The sequence below is a fragment of the Vidua chalybeata genome, chromosome 2 (assembly GCF_026979565.1).
Source record: "Vidua chalybeata isolate OUT-0048 chromosome 2, bVidCha1 merged haplotype, whole genome shotgun sequence".
Classification (NCBI taxonomy): domain Eukaryota; kingdom Metazoa; phylum Chordata; class Aves; order Passeriformes; family Viduidae; genus Vidua; species Vidua chalybeata.
The window spans coordinates 112,604,694-112,624,204 of NC_071531.1; the positions used below are offsets into that span (position 1 = coordinate 112,604,694).

General features: G+C 37.4%; 1 protein-coding gene across 2 annotated transcripts in view; it reads right to left on the reverse strand.

Moving 5' to 3' along the window:
- EPHA6 (EPH receptor A6) overlaps nt 1-19,511 on the reverse strand; it is a 368,662-nt gene that overhangs the window by 105,682 nt on the left and 243,469 nt on the right. For both annotated transcript variants that reach the window (XM_053934140.1, XM_053934139.1), the window contains exon 6: nt 11,697-11,821. In XM_053934140.1, coding sequence (XP_053790115.1) covers nt 11,697-11,821 — 125 coding nt within the window. The remainder of the gene's footprint in view (nt 1-11,696; nt 11,822-19,511) is intronic.

Consider the following 19,511-nt stretch of genomic DNA (forward strand, 5'->3'; position numbering starts at 1 on the left):
AGTAGTACTCAAAATTCACCTTAGGACAGTAAAGCCCAGTTTCTCCTGGGATACCAAACGCTAAGGTTTACTCCATAATGATGTAATTTACCTGCTGACAAAAAGAGTGCAACAGGAAACAGAAGCAATCCTGAGCATTTGAAGATTGGAAGGCTTCTGTGACTTTCTTTGCTGTGAAACAAGCCCAGAGAACTATGGATATACAGTGGGCTGATTCCCAAGTCATTCCTTCGGTGTATGAGGTTCATGGTTCACAATTCTGACCGAGGTCCTGGTCCCACTGCAGGTTCTTTTTCCCCATTCTTACCCTTAATGCTCCCCTGGAGGCCAGCAATCTGCAGATTAATGGCTTTCTAAATTAAGTAGATTTGCTTCATTGTTTTACAGCTCATGGACTTTTCTTCCAGGAATTTCTGTAATTATTCCTTCAATCAATTTTGCTTGTGGCCTCCAAAACATCCCTAGGCAACAAGTTTAATTACAAACTGTGTTTAAAAAATACTGTGGGGCTTTTTTTTTTTTAAATCCACTTTCTGACTATTTTGTTGAATATACTTTATTTTCTTGTCTACAAGAAATAGTGAATAATAATCCATATCAGTAGTATGTTCAGCCAATTTCAAAATATCTGTGTAGATCATAGTACTTCCAGTTAGAGATGGGAAGTAGGTCACTGGATAATGAAATATTTAAATTGAAAATGCAATACCCTGGAAGAAAGATAACAAAAAGGGAGAACTTGTGTGATGTGAAGAAAATCACAAACACCTGAAGGTCTCCAAGTTGCTGAGCCATGGGGGAGGCAATCTTCTCACACCCAGCATCACCAGCATGGGCAACATCACAGCTGTGCACACAGAACTGCTGGGTCCCTTTGTGGCAGAACTCAAAAGTCTGGTGATTCTATTTCCTACTGAAGTGTGAAGGCAACTTAAATGCAGAGAAGCAACTTACAAGGGAAGTGGAATTTCAGTACAAGAGCAATCCAATTCTTCAGAAGGCTTCTGCAGTGAGGTGACGTGCTACAGTACAGAGCAGCCAGCTCTTTGACAACCCTCCCAGCAAAAAACCCTATAAACTAAACAAAATAAACCCCCAAACAACCCTTCCCCCTCCCCCCAAAAATACCAACAACCCACAACACATGTTCAAAGCTGTGAAAATCGATTCTACCAATCCAAAAATATAGGAAGGCACTGAGTCAGCTACACAGAGCTCAGCTCTAATGGTGCTGCTGACAACTTGCCTTAATTCACTTAACTTCAGAATCCCTACAATATTCACAGGCAGATAGGGCCAGGATTTGGATTAGGGCTTCCTTTCAGTGCTGAATATTTTGTCAGGTTTGTAGCATCTTGCTGGGAAATTTTAACTGCTGTGGGATGTTTGCAGCTCCACAAACACCCTCGTAAAAACCACATTCTGGACTAAAACTACATTTTGTACTAAAAACCTCTTGTGGAATCATGCCTTTCCAACTCCTTTCTAAGATGTGTTGCAGCCTTTTAGGATGTTAAGACAGATAGACTCCCTGGGCTTATTTTAAGATTGGTTTCAGCTTAGTTGGAATCTTCTACATAAATAACTTTTAATATTAGAAGAGCAGACTAATGCAGAATTTTCTCTTTTCATTTGCTACGGAATGTTTCCTGCCTGGCAAATCCAGAAAAGATCCTTATTGATATACAGCAGCTTGAAAACAATTTCAGTGGTATTAATAAAGCTATCACTTTTATTTAAGTAAGCAAAATATCTACTTTTATAGACTGAATTGATTCAGATTGCTATTCTGATTTTCTATTCTGGAAAAAAAATGACTGAAGTCATTAAGATTCATTTCAGACCATATGAATATTAAATGGTAACAAGTCTTTCATATGCTAACTGTGACTACATGTCTTTGGTACAAATACTTCCCTTTTCAAAGAAAATTGGGATTTATAAGCATAGAATAATGTTGACAATATTAAGATAGATTTCAACCATCCAACAAAAATCAATTTTGGAGGAAGAATTTTGGCCCTAAAACACAAACTCTGACACTAACTAATGTTTGGCTTTAATCAGTGCAATACAAATAATAAATCAGAGGCAAGAGGGAACCTGTTTATCTCTATAGAAACTGTGTATTGTTTTTCATTATGCAAGCCTCTTCAGATAGAAACATATAATAACTGCTGAAAAGTCACTGAAATATCGCATTTTTTGGTGTATTTGTGAGCACATGCAAACATCTTTTTGTGTCTCATTGCAGGTAAACAGCAAACATCTATCTTGTAATGCTAACTCAGAAGGGCTGGTTTCACCTCTGGTGTCATGACTGTAGTGTAGAACTTGGCAATACATCAACAATAAACACTGCATATTCCTCAAGTTTATGTTTTCTTCAAACACCTCGGTGAGTTAATGGGGTGTAAAGCAAAAACAGCAATCTTTTTTCCAATTAATTGAACATGAATTTCAAGGGCAAAGTAAACAAACTAGCAAGTAAATCAAAAAGCTGATTTTGCACTTTCAAAACTGACACAGCAAGTTTTTGCTCTTTTTTTTTTTTTTTTTGAGAAGTGCTCATTTCTGATGTAGCTAACTTGAGCAGAAATATCATTTCTGGTGGTGGTAAAAACCAAAACAACAAGAAAAAATGTTAACAAAATTCACAGATAGATGTCAATACCTTTTCAAAAAGAGCTGCTCTAGCCACTAAAGAATTTTGTTAATATAATATGAATACTTGTATATGCATGAAAACCAGGTAGTTTGTGCAAGGTCATTGCAAATACAAGATGCATCAACCTGGTGAAGTTCCTACAGCAACATAAATGTGTTTATGAGCAGCAGGTGAATTCCTGCAAAAGACTCTAAAGCTATTAAGAGCTCGGTAAGGAGTACAGAATAATAGGTTGTTAACTCAGCCATCCCAACAAGCACATCAAGAAAGGGCACTTTGAAACTATTAATGCAAATACATGAAAAAACTCAAAAGAAAAAGAGAGAATTGTAAGATTTTACTTGTTTCAATCAATCAAATAAACATTTGTGAGTTTATTCGGGTACAAACCTAGCAAAACCACAGGGGAGTTACTGAATGAGGTACAATTTTTATGAATTCAAGTTGGCTGATGAAATTATTAATTTAAATTAAAAGCTCCTCTAATGTTCATTTGATTCCAACAACCACATCCCCACGCCAAACACACAGCTTTTGTTTAATACATAGTAAAGTGATTATACTGCTATTAAACAGGAAAGTAGTGGTTTAGTGCATTAAGATAGAAGGGCTTTCCCTAAAGGAGCTTCCTCTTTCCCTTTGGATATTTCTCCCTTCCTCCAGAATGACTGCTTTGGGGACACTGCTGCTTAATAAAAAAGATGTTGCCAATATTACACAGTCAGTGGCTTCATTTAATGTGAAAAAGAGACCATTCAAAGAGGAAAACTAATATCCTGTCCTTTTCTGTGCTTAAAGTACAACTGAAATGCAGTCTCAGAAAAAAGGAGCCAGAGGAAAAAAAGGAACTTTTTTTGGTTTTACTCTCCAAAATGATGCATACCTTTGTACCTCTCCAGGTATCTCTTGAATACATTGAATATTGCAGGAAGAAACTGTAAATTAAATGATAATTGAACACTCCTTCATTTAGACAAAGATATAAACTCTTGTCTCAAGGTGTGTATCTTGATTTAATCTGTGACTCCACCGTTATGGCTGCAAATCAACAATTTATGAACAGTAAGTCATTTGTATATTATGAAAAACTCTGTGCTAGCTTCAGTTTTTAAAAGAGTTTGGGCTCACAGAAGATTTTTTTGATTTTTAAAGCTACTTTGTATTTTGAGAGGGTCTAAAGGAAACATTCTGACTGGTCTTAGAGAAATGGAGATGTAGACATTGTATTTAATTTACAAATAAGGAAATCACTTTCTTTTAGATGACCATCTTTTGGCAGGTATGCTTGTTATATTTAGGTCATTGCTCACAAAACCTACCATTCTTTTTTGTAAAAATCTGTCAGACTTTCAATCCCAAAGTTTGACTCCTGAACTTCTGTTAAGGTATCTGAGGGAAATCCAACTCTATTATCATATGCAACTAAAACTTACTGCACCTAAACTCAAAGGTGAACACACTGCAGGCAGTTAATAATAACAGAAACAATAAAAATAAAATGCTTTGTGAGTACATTCTCTATTGTGTTAATTCAGGATTAAAAAGGTTAAACTCCTTACCACTTCCTTTTGTGTAACTGATACATTATCTCTGACAAGAAAACATTTCTTTTTTTACAGTATGTTCATCAAAATCATCTAAATGTTGTCCTTAGCGGAAACTTTCTTCTCTATGAATCAGCTGCTTCTGATTTTTGACCCCACCTAAACACATACTTATGATTAACACTGGTTCCTGAGATGATGATGATGATGATGATGATGATGATTATTATTATTATTATTAGTAGTAGTAGTAGTATTACTATTATTATTGCTGTGTCAATGCACAATTCTGAAAACTATTTTTCCTGAGGTTCAAATGCTTTAGTGGATAGAAAAAAAAAATTAAAATAATTACTTTTATTAGCAACCAATCTTTGTTATCAATGGATTTAGCTTTCCTAGCTTTATTTGAGGTATGGAACTATTTGTGTTTTTTGTCTTGTAAGAGTTTGCATACCTCCTATGCTTATGCCTATGCCCTTGAAAGCATTTGAAAACCACTTATACAAAACCATTAATACACTTTTTCTGCATTTGTGCAGCTCCTCTAGCAGTTACTGTAATAAGCACTGCACATGTAATTTTCCTTGGATAAAATGGTTTTGGCTACAGGCGAGAACACAAGATCAGCAGAGACTTAAGTATGGGGGTTTTTTTTAGTATCAAATCCACCAGGCTTGCTTAAACAGCATTATACTTCTCATTGAGAGTTTTTGGTTCAGCAGGAACAACAGCAATACCTCTATGGGCTACTTTATTATTAAATACAAAAGTTCAGAAGCTGTTTCTAAATAATTGACAACAATGATTAGTAGACAAGCCAAACCAGGCATCTAATAGAGGTCTAGCTTAGAACTTCTTTGTTAAAAACTTTGCTGCCTGTAATTGATATTTAGATGCCAGATTTCTTTTTCTCCTAATAGTAATTACATTGGTGTCATTCATAATGGCTTCTGCAAGGTCCTTAGGTTCTTTCCTGCAAGGCAAAAATTGTATCTGGTCAGAGAGTCTGGTAATTAGTCACTCTCATTTTCAACAGTTCTGAGACCTATTTTTTTTTCCTCTTTTTAGAATCTGAGGCTTTTAATTTTTTTCCCTTGGGAAACTGGGTTAATAACAGCAGAACAGAAAAACTAAGAAGCTTGTTTAACACCAGTTACTATGCTAAAATAAGCTAGGAGATTTCATTTTAATGATTATATCCCAAAGCACATTTGTAGTGATTATTTTTTAAAAACATTCAGCAGACATGGTTCGTTTCCCAGGAGCTACAAAGGGCTGAGAATGCCTGAGGTGCTGCTCAGTGCCCTGGTGCCTCCCTGTGACATGCTATGAACAAACACTAAAAGCAGCCTAAAACTACTGCTCAAAAGCTCCTGTACCTCCCAAATCCTCAGCACTTTTCTTTTGATGAGAATTGTTGAAAATGTAATGAAAATGTATTATTGCACGAGTCCTATGTTTCTTGATTCCAGTCATATCAGAAACACTTGCAGGCAGCAGATTGCTACTTATGCCTTAAATGATTTGAATAATTTGAAAAATATTAGAAGAAAACTGCTTATTAAAAAAAAATATTAGCATGAAGTTAAAAATTGCCCAGCTGATCTTTTGAAGCAAACAGCTTTTTATACTGTGTATACTCAATAAATGGCCAGATACCTGAAGTGCTCAGGTGCTTATCCCTACTGTTGTCAGTCTGTACCTGTTCCCCAATCCCATCAATGATGTTGACTTTAAAATTTAGCAACAGGGATAGCAACAATAAAGGAATATGCCCAGAGAAAGAGCCACACCAGCACCAAACAAACACCTCTGCCCATGGATAATGTCACACAGCCCCCAGGCTCCCTTCAGCCTCATGCCACTGGGAGCTGCTGCATACATTGTTCTTCAGGATATAAAAATCTACCATAAAAGAAAAATCTGAACCAAAAAAGTGACAGCTGGTGCTTAAAGGAAATAGGGCAGTTGGAACAGCCATATCAGAAAAAAATGTGTCCCTTCTAACTTAGTTAAACACTGTGCAAAGTGGTGACTAAAGAAGCGGAGAGGATGGAGAGGTTTGGCTGTTTTAGTAGTAGGGAGGTTGAGGGTCAATGAACTCCATGCAGACCTCACAGAAAGGCAGAGGGCTTTACAAGAGGAATGACTGATTTTACTGCATGATTCCAAAATTCCACCCAGAAATTCTGAGGACTGAATCTGATCTACATGAGGTGGCTTCTTATGAGAAATGTTCCCATTTTATCTAATGGGAACACGTGTGGCTCCTGTTCACTGAGGCTGATTCCAGCCCATACTCAAGCATGGTCAGGTTAATTAACGTGAGAAGATCATAATGCAATATCTCCTTAGCTGGAGAAGACACAGAGGAACATCTGGTGTCCTCTAAACTGAGATGAGTCTCATGGTGTTTATAATTTTTCATATTAATTCTTATAAAAATAATTCTGTCATTCAAAACATTATGCACTGGGAGTTTTAAAATCTCTCATTATTCCTATAATGTAATCTACCTAAAGGTCTGTCACTCAAATTCAGGATGTCTCATTTTAATTCATATTAATGATTACTCAAAGAAATAGCAGTCTTTAGTTTAATATTAGATTTTAAGACTGAGCATCATTTCTTGTATAAGTTAAGTGAAGACAGCTGTAGAATGATTGAAAAATTAACAAGGTCATGCTGCTTTCTAATTCTTTAAATCTGGTACTTTCCTCTATCTCTCTGCCTCATCAGCTCTTCATCTCTTTTTCAAATCTCATTGGAAAACTAATTTCCCTCTTGCCTCTACTGCTCAGATAGTCTCTCACTTCTATTTATTAATTCAACTCTAAATAACACTGAGATGAAGGAAAAGTAATAGCTGACATCCTACATATCCTGTCCACTCACTTTCCTATGGAGGTGGGTTAATTTTTTTATGTGAAAGCTGCCTGTGAGCTGCAAATTCAGTCTCCCGACAAAATGAAGTAGTTTGGCAAAAGTATTTGGCTTTAAATTTCATCAAAAGACAAGAAAGCAAAGAAATATCAGCCCTCTCCTCCAAATCCCGATTCTGAAAATATTCTCTGGTTTCTCAATTTAGAGATTTCACTGCAATGCCTTGGGTTACTGCTTGGGTACATTCCATTAAAATCCCTTCCAGACAGGTTTCCTTAACCAATTACATATTATCTTTTGTGTAACAGGAAATGTAATCCAGCTGGTGGGCTTGGGCCACGTGAGAGAACAAAAAAACACCTTAATACAGCTTGGTATGCCTAATACAGGTCTTAGGGAGCATTAATTTTTGATGATTAACTTTCTGGGTTTGGATGGAAAGGGGAGGAATAAGTGTTTTCCAGTTCAGCTGCACAAGCTGGAGTGCAGCTGGTGAGGTTTATACCCACTCTGTGCTGTGTTCCCTTTCCCATGGGGGAATTCCTACAGAAGGATTCAGTGTCACTACAAGGCTCTAACAAGGCCCCACTCCTTCATCTGCCTCAAACATAAAACCCTTTTAATGAGAGGTAAAGAGATTATGATGCCCTGGAATCCTGCAAATAGCGCAAGCTTTGGTCAGTGTCTGAATAAAAGTTTAAAAGTATAGAAGAAAAAATAATTGCAATTAGCAATGGCACTGAGATTATATAAAAGAGTTTGATTTTTAAAGGGAAAGACAATATAGCCCACGAGAGATTTTTTTCTTTTAGAAATAGTGGTTGTGGATGATATCAAAGGATCATAAAATATAATGGAGAGAGTGCAGAATAGGGCAGACACCCTGTATCAACAGAGATAATTTGCAATGTTTAGCAAATTTGTAATATTTGGGGTCTCAAGACCCCAAAAAATGTCTATGAAGAAAAGCTTTTATGAGCATGTCTTAGATCTCCAAGGGCAAACATTTAACTGATCTTCTGTGTGTTGCTGTAAAAACTCATTTATTGTCCAAGGCATAGACTTCAGAATTTTCATAATCTACCTGAAATCAGGTATTTCAACTACCAAGCCTCAACAAGGCAATTATTTCAGGATTATAATATTCTCTACCTGGTTATATCACACAACTATTCAAACAGTGGAAAACCCTTTCTCTTTGCTGTGACAGAACTCGGAGAATCTTGGACTGAATGTTCCTAGGCCAAATCAGCTCTCCAATTGTGTCCTAGGTCAGATTTTGTTCACAGTATTTTTGGCTGAAAGGCTGCAGAACAAAATGACCTCTTGTCAGACAGCCACATAAAAATGTACCAGTGCGCTCCTAAATAAGAAACTACAAATTTGTGCAACTGGCTCACAATGAAATTTTGTTATTGGCACAAGATTTTCATTTTTAGAGACAATATTTCGTGAAGTTCTGAGTGTTTTACAGCAATTCCCTGGAGAAATGAAGGTCATATAGGAAGAGGTACTTTAAAGAAGAAAAATTACTGCACTGCTTTATTGTACTTTGAAATTAATGTATGAAACCCTATTTGTAACTTATTGAGACCTCTGGGTAACTTTCCTTCTCTACTTTATTTCTTTATAACTTGGTAGTCTTCCTCAGAAGAATATTTTTCACAGAGAGGACTTGATCTTTTGATACTTTTCTGTGAGTAATTTGTATTTTACAAGAGTATAAATATAAGTTTCTTGCATAATTAGCACAGTGTAGCCTCTTTCCCTTCTTGTGCTTCTTCTGGAAATGCATGCAAAGATGCATCTTTATGTTCCATGTTCATCATCATTAATTTGTCTTCCTTATGAAGTTGTTGGAAACTGCCCCATTTTGTGGAGTGCTTACAGTTTATTGGGCAGCTATTTGATTTCTGAAGTTTACAGATCTTCCAGGAAACGTTGGGAGCCCATGACAAGATACAACTTCCATTTGTGAGCCACAGAATTTGTGAGCTACTGGTGATAATTAAAAGCAGGCTGCTCCCCTAATGTGCTCACCTATGATGTACTGACAATTTCTCAAATGTCAACAAGGAACCTTAAAAAAAAAATAGCAGTAATACTTGTAAAAGTTTAGAAACTTGCATAATTCTTCAGAGCTTCAAGAAGTAAAGCAACTGATATAATCAGCTGAATTTGAGGGATTGAGTGGTTGTATGTGATGGAGACATTCCATTTCTTATATTGTTTATCAGAACAAACCCTTTATTAAATGCAAATGACAGCTAGAAAGGGATAAAGATGGACTGCAAAAGTTGTTCCATTTTTCTACCTAATGTGTTTATTAGTAGCTAAGACTACTGTTTTCTGCCTTTTTCTTGACTCCCTAAGACATTAATAAAATTTCTGACCTTTTCATATTTTCCATGTTCTTCTTTAGCTGCATTTTTTGGTCTCTGTTAGAGGGATGTCTTGGTGATAAATTCATACTAGATCCAGTAGAAAATTATTTCAGTCTTATCATATTTCCTGTGAGCATGCAACAACATCCCTATTTTGTCACTTCTGCTGAGAACAAGAATGCTGATATTCCCCTGTTTCAGAGTCCCTGGGAAGGCTGAGAGATTACAGTGTCACTGGCTACATCTAGCCATGTCATAACACAAACTGTGCTTTTTAATATACAGAGCTCCACAGTGAAGAAGAAAAAATTAACTGGAACTTAAATTAAATTAGTTGTGCACATTAATATTTTCTGGCTTTGAGGTAGGAACCATCCCTTTTTCTTTCTCAATATAAATTTTCATTTGCATTTGGCCACTACACTTAGCTAGTGTTGTAATGAATGCTTCTTGATTTAAATATGATTAAAGCAAGATTTAAATGTTATTAAAGTGATGTGAAATAACATTTTCCAATTTAATGCTGTAAATAAGCAGACTGACTTGCAGTACTGGATTATTAACCTCTCTGATCTAGAACCTGGTCTCCAAGAGAGGTCTTGCAAATTACACCTGCCACAGCACTGGAAGATGCCAGCAGTGCATTTATCTCCCCTGACCTCAGAGGAAAGAGTTTATAGATAGAAGATGCTCCTTATATATTTTAAAAGGTGGACATGGACAACTGTTCTTTTTTTTTTTTTTTTTTTTTTTTTTTTTTTTTTTTTTTTTTTTTGTAAAAACAAATAAGAGCGGTTTAAACTTTTATCTAGCAAAGAGTCTTAAAGCCTGTGCATGTAGTCTTGCTGCACAATGGTCAAGGCTAAGGAATAAGTAGACCTCTAACAAAAATTATTTGCCTTGTCACTCAGCACTGACTGGTCTTGGCACAAAATCTGTTGAGAAAGGATTTTATTAAATACATATCTAAGATTTATAATTTAACATCCATATGAATGGCTATAGATCTTTGGAACTGTTCCAATTCAACTGAATAAAATCTCACAATTTGTCATATTTAACTCACCTCTTTAATATCAATGAAGAAAAGAACTTCAAGTCATAATGGAGCTTAGTATGATAATGGATCAGAACCTGAAGGACTTCCATGAGTGTAGGAAAATAGGGTTCCTTGCTGTGGCTTACAAAATATTCTAAGCAATCCATCTTCTCCCTCTAGCTGTCCTATTTAAATGGTTCAGATTTTTTTTCCCAGTTTATCCTTTCTTCTGCATCATTAAGGCTGCATAATCTCAACAGAGAATTCAAGGAATAAAATTCTCAGATATTTACAGAGCCTAATATCCCTAATACTTTCTTTCATGACTTGGTTTGTATTTCTGTTCTTTGTGACCTTCATGCATGCACATCAGTTCCACTGTGACTTCAGATGGGGGCAGGGAAACAGCAAGAACTGACTTAGCAGGGAATTGCTTAAGGTACAGACACCAAAATCTTCCTACGTCTTCAGGACTGAAGGCACTGGTCAGCACAGAATTTTTTACTGGTACCAGGCCCTGTAGCAACTGGAAATGACCAAATATGTTTTGTGCTTATGGAGAAGCATGAATTATGCTCAAAATTATCCTTTCCCAACACCTGCTGTATGTACACCTTGTACCTTTACTTGTAATGCATGTTGTAGCTTTCTTCTGGGTGAAATTGCCCAGTTTTGACAGAGCAACAGAAATTTGACAGTTTCTTTCTCTTGTAACCTTTTGTAACTCTCTAAACAAGGCTGGTACACTCTATCCTTTAAGCACATATTATTGCTTTATTTAGCAATAATAAATAAACACATATTTTGCCTCAAAATGAAATCACGTTCCCATTCACTTTAATTCTGTTGCATCAGTGTCACTCTAATGTGAAGTTTTTACAGTCCATAGATCAAAATATGTTGAAGCATGTGATCCATTTATCCATGTTTATAAATGTAGTTACCATGAGATGAGTAAATGTACAATCTGTTTGCTGCTCTACTCGATTCTGGTGTGAAACAAGACAGTCATTAACAAGTTAGAAGCAAAACAACAAAAAATCAGCACAAAATGTCTGGCATACACAGCATTGTACGTGGGGTCAAGTGAAAAACGTTTTAAAAATACTATTAAAAATACAAAACACATTGCTCTTTAGGATCTGAGTGTGGGTGATGCTGTAAGTGAGACCTACTTTCTCATAGTACTTGATCTCGTAGTCCAGAATTGCTCCATGGGGAAAGTCCGGCTCTTGCCAGGAGAGGGCAATGCTGTTTTGGGAAGCCCAGTCCTTCCTTACCATACCTATCAAGGTGGGTGCTGAAAGGGAAAAGGATAACTAAGGGTTAAAGACGAAGCACAAGGTTTATCCTTCCAACCTCCTGTCTGAGGTACCAACCCGAGGCAACTTGGAGTGACCTCCAGACAGAAAAGCATGACAGATGGCAATTCTCAGGGAAAGCATTTAACCTGGAATGAATGGCTCAAGTACACGCTGGTAACTCCTCTGCTGAAGTGCAGAGCAGCTCCTGAAAAATGGCTTTGTGCAAAAATACAGAAAAAACGCCTGGGCTGGGCCCTGCCCCAAGCAGGCAGCACTGCTGGCTCCAGGGACACCGTGTCCAGAGCAGAACCACATTGCAGAGGCAGCAAATTCTGCATGCAGGTTAATCTTCATTAAATGTTATGACTCAACTGTTTAGGATGTACGTTCAGTTTACTCCTTGGGGTAAAATAAAGCGACACAGCTCAAAACAGATGCAACGAATCCCTTTTCTGGCAAGCCCTTTGCGAGGTGTCTGCGTGCACCAAGAGCCAGCTCCTTCAGGAGCCCCTGGAGGGGATTGGGGTATGGGCAAACTGCGGGGCAAAAGCAGCTTCTGGAAGGGGCCCAACATGCATGGATGCACCCAGGAGCCAAATTATCTCACTCTGGGGTTAACTAATTTTAAGAACCAGTTTTTCTGCCTTTTTGGAAAAGAAGGTGCACGGTTGTCTATGCAATGATTTCAAATGGTGCAAAGATTCTGTTCTAGAAAACGATCTTTGCTTATTTTATTAATCTGGTCAAGCATGTAAAAATATTCTCCAGACACTAATGTGGTTTAAATAGTATTGATGTGCAGCTTTCCCAAATGTTACAGCAAACCCAGTCATATTATTCAACAGTCTTGAACACAACTAAGATCCACAATCCAGCTACCATAAGTGGTCCATGGATTTCACTATTTGTCTTTCCACTAAAATATATTAGTTTATTACGCACCCTCCCCCATTCATCTCTCTTCTGTATCTTACTTAACTTCTTCCAAGTTTCCATGGAGTTGTCTCCTAAAAATAACACATTTTTATTCCTTCTGGTTTTATCCTTTGAACGAAAGAATCTCCCTAGGAAAATGAAAAGAGAATCTGCTTCTAGTCACAAAATTTCACGCCTTAGTTCTCTTTCCTTTAAACATTTCAGGAGGCTTAAGAAATGAAAACAACAAATTCTAGAATGCAAACAAACACTGAAGAAAACAAGACCATGTGTTTGTCTTTGGAAAAAGGGAAACTCTATACAGAGACATAAGCATTTTTCCCTGTGATAATCCATTTATCTGAGAGAGAAAACTAACTTCCATCCAGTCTTACCTTTGGGCAACTATTCTGTGGGATAATAATTTTGTCCCCTCTGATGTGAAAAAAACCCCCAACTCAACACATAACACCAGAAAAAAACCCTACCAAAGTGTAAGAGCTTACACAGGAAACTTCTACACCTTTGCCACTTTAACCACAGGCCTGACGCAAGCGTGTCAGAGGAAAAAAAAAAAAAAAAAATTTCTGCCATGCAGAATAAAAGATTAACCTGGTTTTCAGGAAGCCCTTAAACAGCATAGTGTAAATAACTGAACAGAATAAACCACAAACTAATAAATAAAAAGCATTCACAGGATTTAAACCAAAATGTTATCCCTGGGCAGGTATAACTACTCCCTCAGCTGAAATGAAATTTTTACTCTTGAAACTGAGGGTGAAGTTGAGATCTCACAATATTTCTCTGGGGTACAATCAACTTCTCCAAGCAAGATACAAAGACAAGTCAGTTTAAAGGAAAGCAGGAGCTAGCAAACATGGATTTGTAATTGCTAAACACTGATCAAAGGCCTAGGAAGGCACTGCTCACATAAATAGTTTTACTATTTGTTATTTTGAGTCGTTCACTGGCATTGAGCTGTGATTTACAAGTGGGTCTGAGGGAGCTATAGAAACCTGTCAGATACATCTGGTACCCCCTGTGTGCCTGCTTAGAGGTGATGAGCATCAGCTGGGCCACCTTCCCAGCACACTGCAGCTTCATCCCACAGCATCTGGGAGTTCACTGGTCAGACAACCCAATATTTGCAAAATTATTAAGATTGATGACAGAAAACACCAGGTTAAGCTGTAGATAAAATGATATTCTTGTGTCTTTTAGGCTCATAAAAGAGACACTGTTGATAAAACACGTCTTCAAATTGTAGCCTAAACTTTACAAGCTTTTCATATGTACTGCATGATGGGGATTTTTCTTTGTGTTCTAACTTCTAAATTTATATAGCAATTCATGCATGTTTTCAGCCTGAGCTCAACACAGTAATTCTTCCATTTGACGAAGTGCATTTCAAAAGCACAGTCCTGGTGCATTGGAAGATCCTCCCAAAACTTCAGTATATTAAGTATATAAATATTAAGTATATTGTATAATTCAGTATATAATTTCCTGGGAAAGAACTCAGTCAGAAATTAATGGAACAAAATTACTTTAGATCTCCCCTAAACCAACCACTTGTGCTTGACCTGCACTTGAAACCAGCAAGCCCATACAGCAAGGCTCACATCACACCTGTGGCACTGTGCCGGCACTGAATCATCTAAATTCAAATGCAGAGATGTGCACATAAAGAATATAATATGTGAATATAAAAAGTGTATTTGTGTTTGTATCAAGTAAAAAAAAAAAAAAAAAAAAAAAAAAGTGTGGTTTTTAACAAAAAGGCACCGAAGAATCACCACTGACCATTTCCTGTATGTGCAGAAGGATGATCCTGTGTTTGCCAGATAGGATTCCAGTCAGAAATTTATTGTAGGAAGAAACAGACAAAAAACCCCAAGTAATTAAAAGCACAGCTAGCTGAGTTTCTATTTCTTTTGTTGTGAAGTGCTATTAAAGAGCACTCAGTTCTATGGAGAAATTTCAGCTCCTTATAACTGTTGCTCACCAGAGCAGAAGTCAATTAGACCTTAGAGATACTATCCACATGTTGTTAAAATTCTTTTTAACCAGAAGATTGTAAGATAGGTAAATCCTATTTTCCCATTCCTAAAGGCTGCTCTAATGTCCCTATGAATCAATGAGAAGTTCTTTTAATTAGTTGTTTCAAATCCAGTAGCTGCAGAAGAACTCTAATATGGTTACCCAGTGAAAACATTTCAAAAAAGAAATGCTTAGAAGAGCAGCATGGGTTTTAATCACTTTAAGGACAGCATTTTCTTGCCATTGGTCCTAGGCTGAAGGGTGATTTCTGGCTCTGGAGCTCAGCACTGATCTGTGTTTTGTACAGAGGATTCTTTGCACCATCTGTTTTCTTCTACACTGTTGTAAATTTCTTGAATTAGGATGAGTCATCTACAATGTGGTGAGCTCCTCATTTAATTTAGTCCAATAAGATTCTTGGTCTTTTCAAATTTTTACTGAATAATGGAAGTTCATTCTTTAATTCACAGTGAGCTGATTTTATTCTAAATTCATTTGGCTTCTCTTTTTCAGAATCATTTTTCTCATGTACTACATACAGGAGAGAAAATGTGTATTTTAAACAATGACTGCATCTAAGTGTCTTTTCCCTAGAAAATTTCTTTTTCTGAGGCTGACTTCCATTATCCATAACTGTCTGGCTTCAAAATAGGTGATCTGTAGGGTTGCTGAAGCTTTTTTCTTGTAGTGCATTTTCTAATTGTGCTATTTCTTGTTTCACACTCCCAAAAGCAGGCAAAGAAATGTCTCCCATTTCCAGGACTGAACAGCTTTTATAGGATGCTCATTCACGGTGAGGGAGCTTCAGACCCTATGGCAGCTGATGACCAAAGCTCACCTGATACCTGTTTATGCATGGAATCTTCCACCCCTTCATATCTCATCTCAAATGAGAATTCTCTTTGGTGAAGAGAAACCATGACAGCTCAAAGGCCTCTCCCTTTCTTGTCACTTCCTTGTTAAAAAAAAAATCTACCATCAAATAACAGCTGCACCAGTTTTGTCCTCCTCCTTCCTTCCCCCTGAATTGTATTTGTTTTGCCCAAAACCAATGAAGTGCCAGCAGATACAAATTTGGAGAGGAGAGAGAGGAAGTGGGATCTGAACTGTACGGATGCTGTGGGGAGCAACTTCATTCCTTTGGACAGCATCCTCATGAAAAGGCTGTGGGTGTCAGTATGGAAAATATTTGGGGTCTCAGTATGTAAAGTAATGCCATTTGGGATCACGTGTTTAATTCAGTTTGCTGTTTCTATACCTCTGCCATTACCAACAATGACACAAATTGCATAATTAATTGTAATTCTTTCCTTGAGACCTCTGCCTGCTTCAAGGCATAGGAGAGATCACACTCACCAAAATATAGGGCTTTGTCACCTGTTTTCTGAGCAGGGGCTTCCCTTCAGAGGAGGCAATCCACCCCTGTCCCTGCCTCTTCCTCCTCTCTTATCTCAGTCACTTCTCAACTGCAGTTATGGGAAAATACTGACTAAACTCTACTCAAACCCCTTGCTTCTCTTTTAAAACTCATTAATCCGTGTAGGTTCACCCGACAGAGGAGGAAACCTGCTTTAACATCCTGCAGGGAACCTGCATTCCTCCTGTTGGGGAACAAGTTCTTTCAGTAAGAGAAGGACAGTTGAGGGTGGAAGAGATACCAGTGCTGTAATGAATAATTTACATTGACTGTGTTGGGTCAGAGAACAAAAGAAAACTATTTTCTTGATCATGAAAAAAAAAAGGGCTTCTTAAAGTTTCAGTCACAGGTTAACAGCACAAATTAACAGTAAACCATGCTTAACCCTATAGAAGTTAGAGTTATCTAATAATTCCAAACCCATTAAACAAAAATGTTAGGAAATCAATGAAACAGTATTGAGATGTATCAAGGTCCAAATCTCAAGTGTTCTTCCAGATGGTAGAAACACTCTTTGCACTTTTTCTCTACCAGAAAATGCTATTATAATGTTACAGTGTTTCACCTGCCTATGTTCTGTAACTATATTACAATTCCTATACTATTGGACACTGAGTATGATTTTATATTATAAATATCAATAAAAAGAGCACTGAGGTTTTATTCACAATGCTACATTTGGGGAAAAAAAAAAGAGACATTATTTCAGGGCACAGTAAGAAAAATATTGCTTTTACTTCTGATTCTAGGAAGACTATTAGAAAGGTTATAAGCAGTAGAAAGCTGCTGTCTTAGAGAAGACATTTTACTCCAATAACAGAACTGGAAGCAATGAAACAATATTTCCTGATCAATGGTAGTGCCTCCAGTGTTTTACCTATTTGAGCTATTTGCCAGGGGTTTTCCAGGGAAGTTAAGAGGCCTGAAGCCTTGATCCTGCATTACTAATGCCATGTGTGAAGCATATGATCAGTCACCTGAAGGATGTAGTTGTGCTGTCTATCATCCAGAGCAGTCTTCACTCCTGCAGTATGGTTATTAATCCTCCAGCAGAGATGCAGTTCATCCTTCCTTTCGTGTTTGTTTGTTCATCTTTCTGTTGCTATCTTTGTAGGATAAGGGAAGAAAGAGTATCTTATGAACAAGGGATGTGATAGGGATCCAGGAGACCTCTGTTTATATTATTTTCTGGTTGTGCTCCAGAGATTTTCTTTAATCTTTTGACTGAGCTATCTTAACACACAATGTGAATGTCAATAAGTTCCATTATTTGCAATATGTGAGCACTTTCTTGTCAGAAGTGTGAGTGTGTGAATCTAAAAGACTAAAACCTAAGCATAAGCTGACATGGGAGACAAACCCCTGAAATATGAACAGATATTAAATTTTTACTAAAAATATCCCCAGTTCATAACCCACCTCTCTATATTAAAGATGTTCACATGGATGAAACATCTTCAGGTTTATACTGAATTCAGCAAGAATTTGTTTTCTTACCACACAAGCTTGCTTTCAATTAGTACAGTGACTACATATTTGATTCTTCCCATAATAGAGTCTCTTATCTTCCTAATCATTTCAGTAGTAATTCACAGTTACAGTGCTTGGAGGGGATACTATTAGTGGCACTAACCTTGGAGTTCAAAGTTGAGCATGGTGTTTCCCTGACAAAGCATTACAGCTTGCAAATTAACAAGTTTGGAGTTTAAAAAAGTATTTTTTACTTCATTTTCTTACACTAGTTCCCTAAAGGTTTGCACTCAAAAGAAAGCAGAGCAGCATGCTTCTTTTGAAGCACTTCATTTACTGAAAATAGGCCTCCAGCAAGTTATAATTATCATCTCTCCCTCCATCTTAAAGTCTTTCCCCTTGCAGATCTCCTTTGCTTGCTCAGAAATGGTGGCTGGAAGCCAAGTGAACCCAATACCCTTGTCAAAAACTGGATTCTGCTTACAGTGTTGTGGGCTAAAGGTCATGATAGACACAGCCCCCAGATTTCCTCCAGGGTAAATGTAGATTCAATATGGCTTTTTTTTTTTTTTTTTTTTGTGTTCCATAATGCAATTCTTTCTTCCTTGCTGCCTAATTTCTCTTTCATCTATTGTTGATCTTATGTAAGGAGACAGTAATTATTCATCCACACGATTTTGCAACACTACAGATTTTCTTTCACTTCCAGAACGTGCTGCCATTCTCCATTTTTTGAGCTTCAGATAGAAGCACTCCTAAACCTTTACTTCTTACAGGACCTACTCAGCTTCTGATACTTCAAAGTGGATTTTACTAGAAGATACTTAAAACAACAGTATAAAATAAAACCTTCTCATCTGTCAGTCAGACTGTGTGGCTGTTCTGCTCTCTCTGATGATGTGCAAAACCTCAAAGGTAAAAAGTATTGTGAGATATTTGACACAATTTATAACATAATGAATGATTAAAAATATCTTAGTTGCAAGTTGTTTTTTTTTTTTAATAGTATCCCTTTAATAATCACGCAAACGCTTTACCTACATGTATGTTTTAAGGAGTTACTTTACATGCTCTGTGTGTCTGAACCAAGAGGAATAAATTCAGTTCAAGAAAGCATAGATGGAGGGTGTGAGTCCAAGAATCAGATGGAAACAAACAAACAAAAAAAAAAATGCAAAGCTAAACCAGGTTGCTGACCACATAAACAGAAATAATGTCAAATCAACAGGCCTCTGGCAACCAAAGGGATTTGCATCAAAATAAGCAGATTCTTGGCTCCTTTCCACTGCCTTCTAGGGCTGGAGCAGCAGGAGGCAATAAGAGACTTAAAGACCTAATAGGTCACGGGGATTCCTGAGGGAACAGCTCTCTGAAAACCGGAGCTGCCCTCTGCTTGTTTGGCAGAAGGCAAAACTGAGGCTGTGTGAGGCTGGTACATCAGCTCACAACAGGTGGCAACAACTTCTGTGGCTGAATGGCACAGTAAAGACATGATAACTGGGGAAAAAAGGCCCTTTTCTTCAGTGGCTTCTTCTGGACATGTTGTTCTGGATCAAAAACCAGGGAAGGGTTGGTTTCTTCAAGGTTTGTTGTTCTGGATCAAAACACCAGGCAAGAGGCCACTCCAGGCAAGTCCATTCCCTTCCTATCACTCCTTATGACAATTATAAACCCTGCTGTGGTGCCTAGAGGAGAAGTAACAGAACATTTTGTCCCTAACCAGCAGATTTTCTGCTTTCACAGCCTCAAATGTTCTTGTGTTGTGCTGTTCACTGCTCCTCCTAACTCAGACCTTGTGGCGAGCCGCTGAGTGTCAGCTGGTGGCATGTTTGAAATTGGTGTGT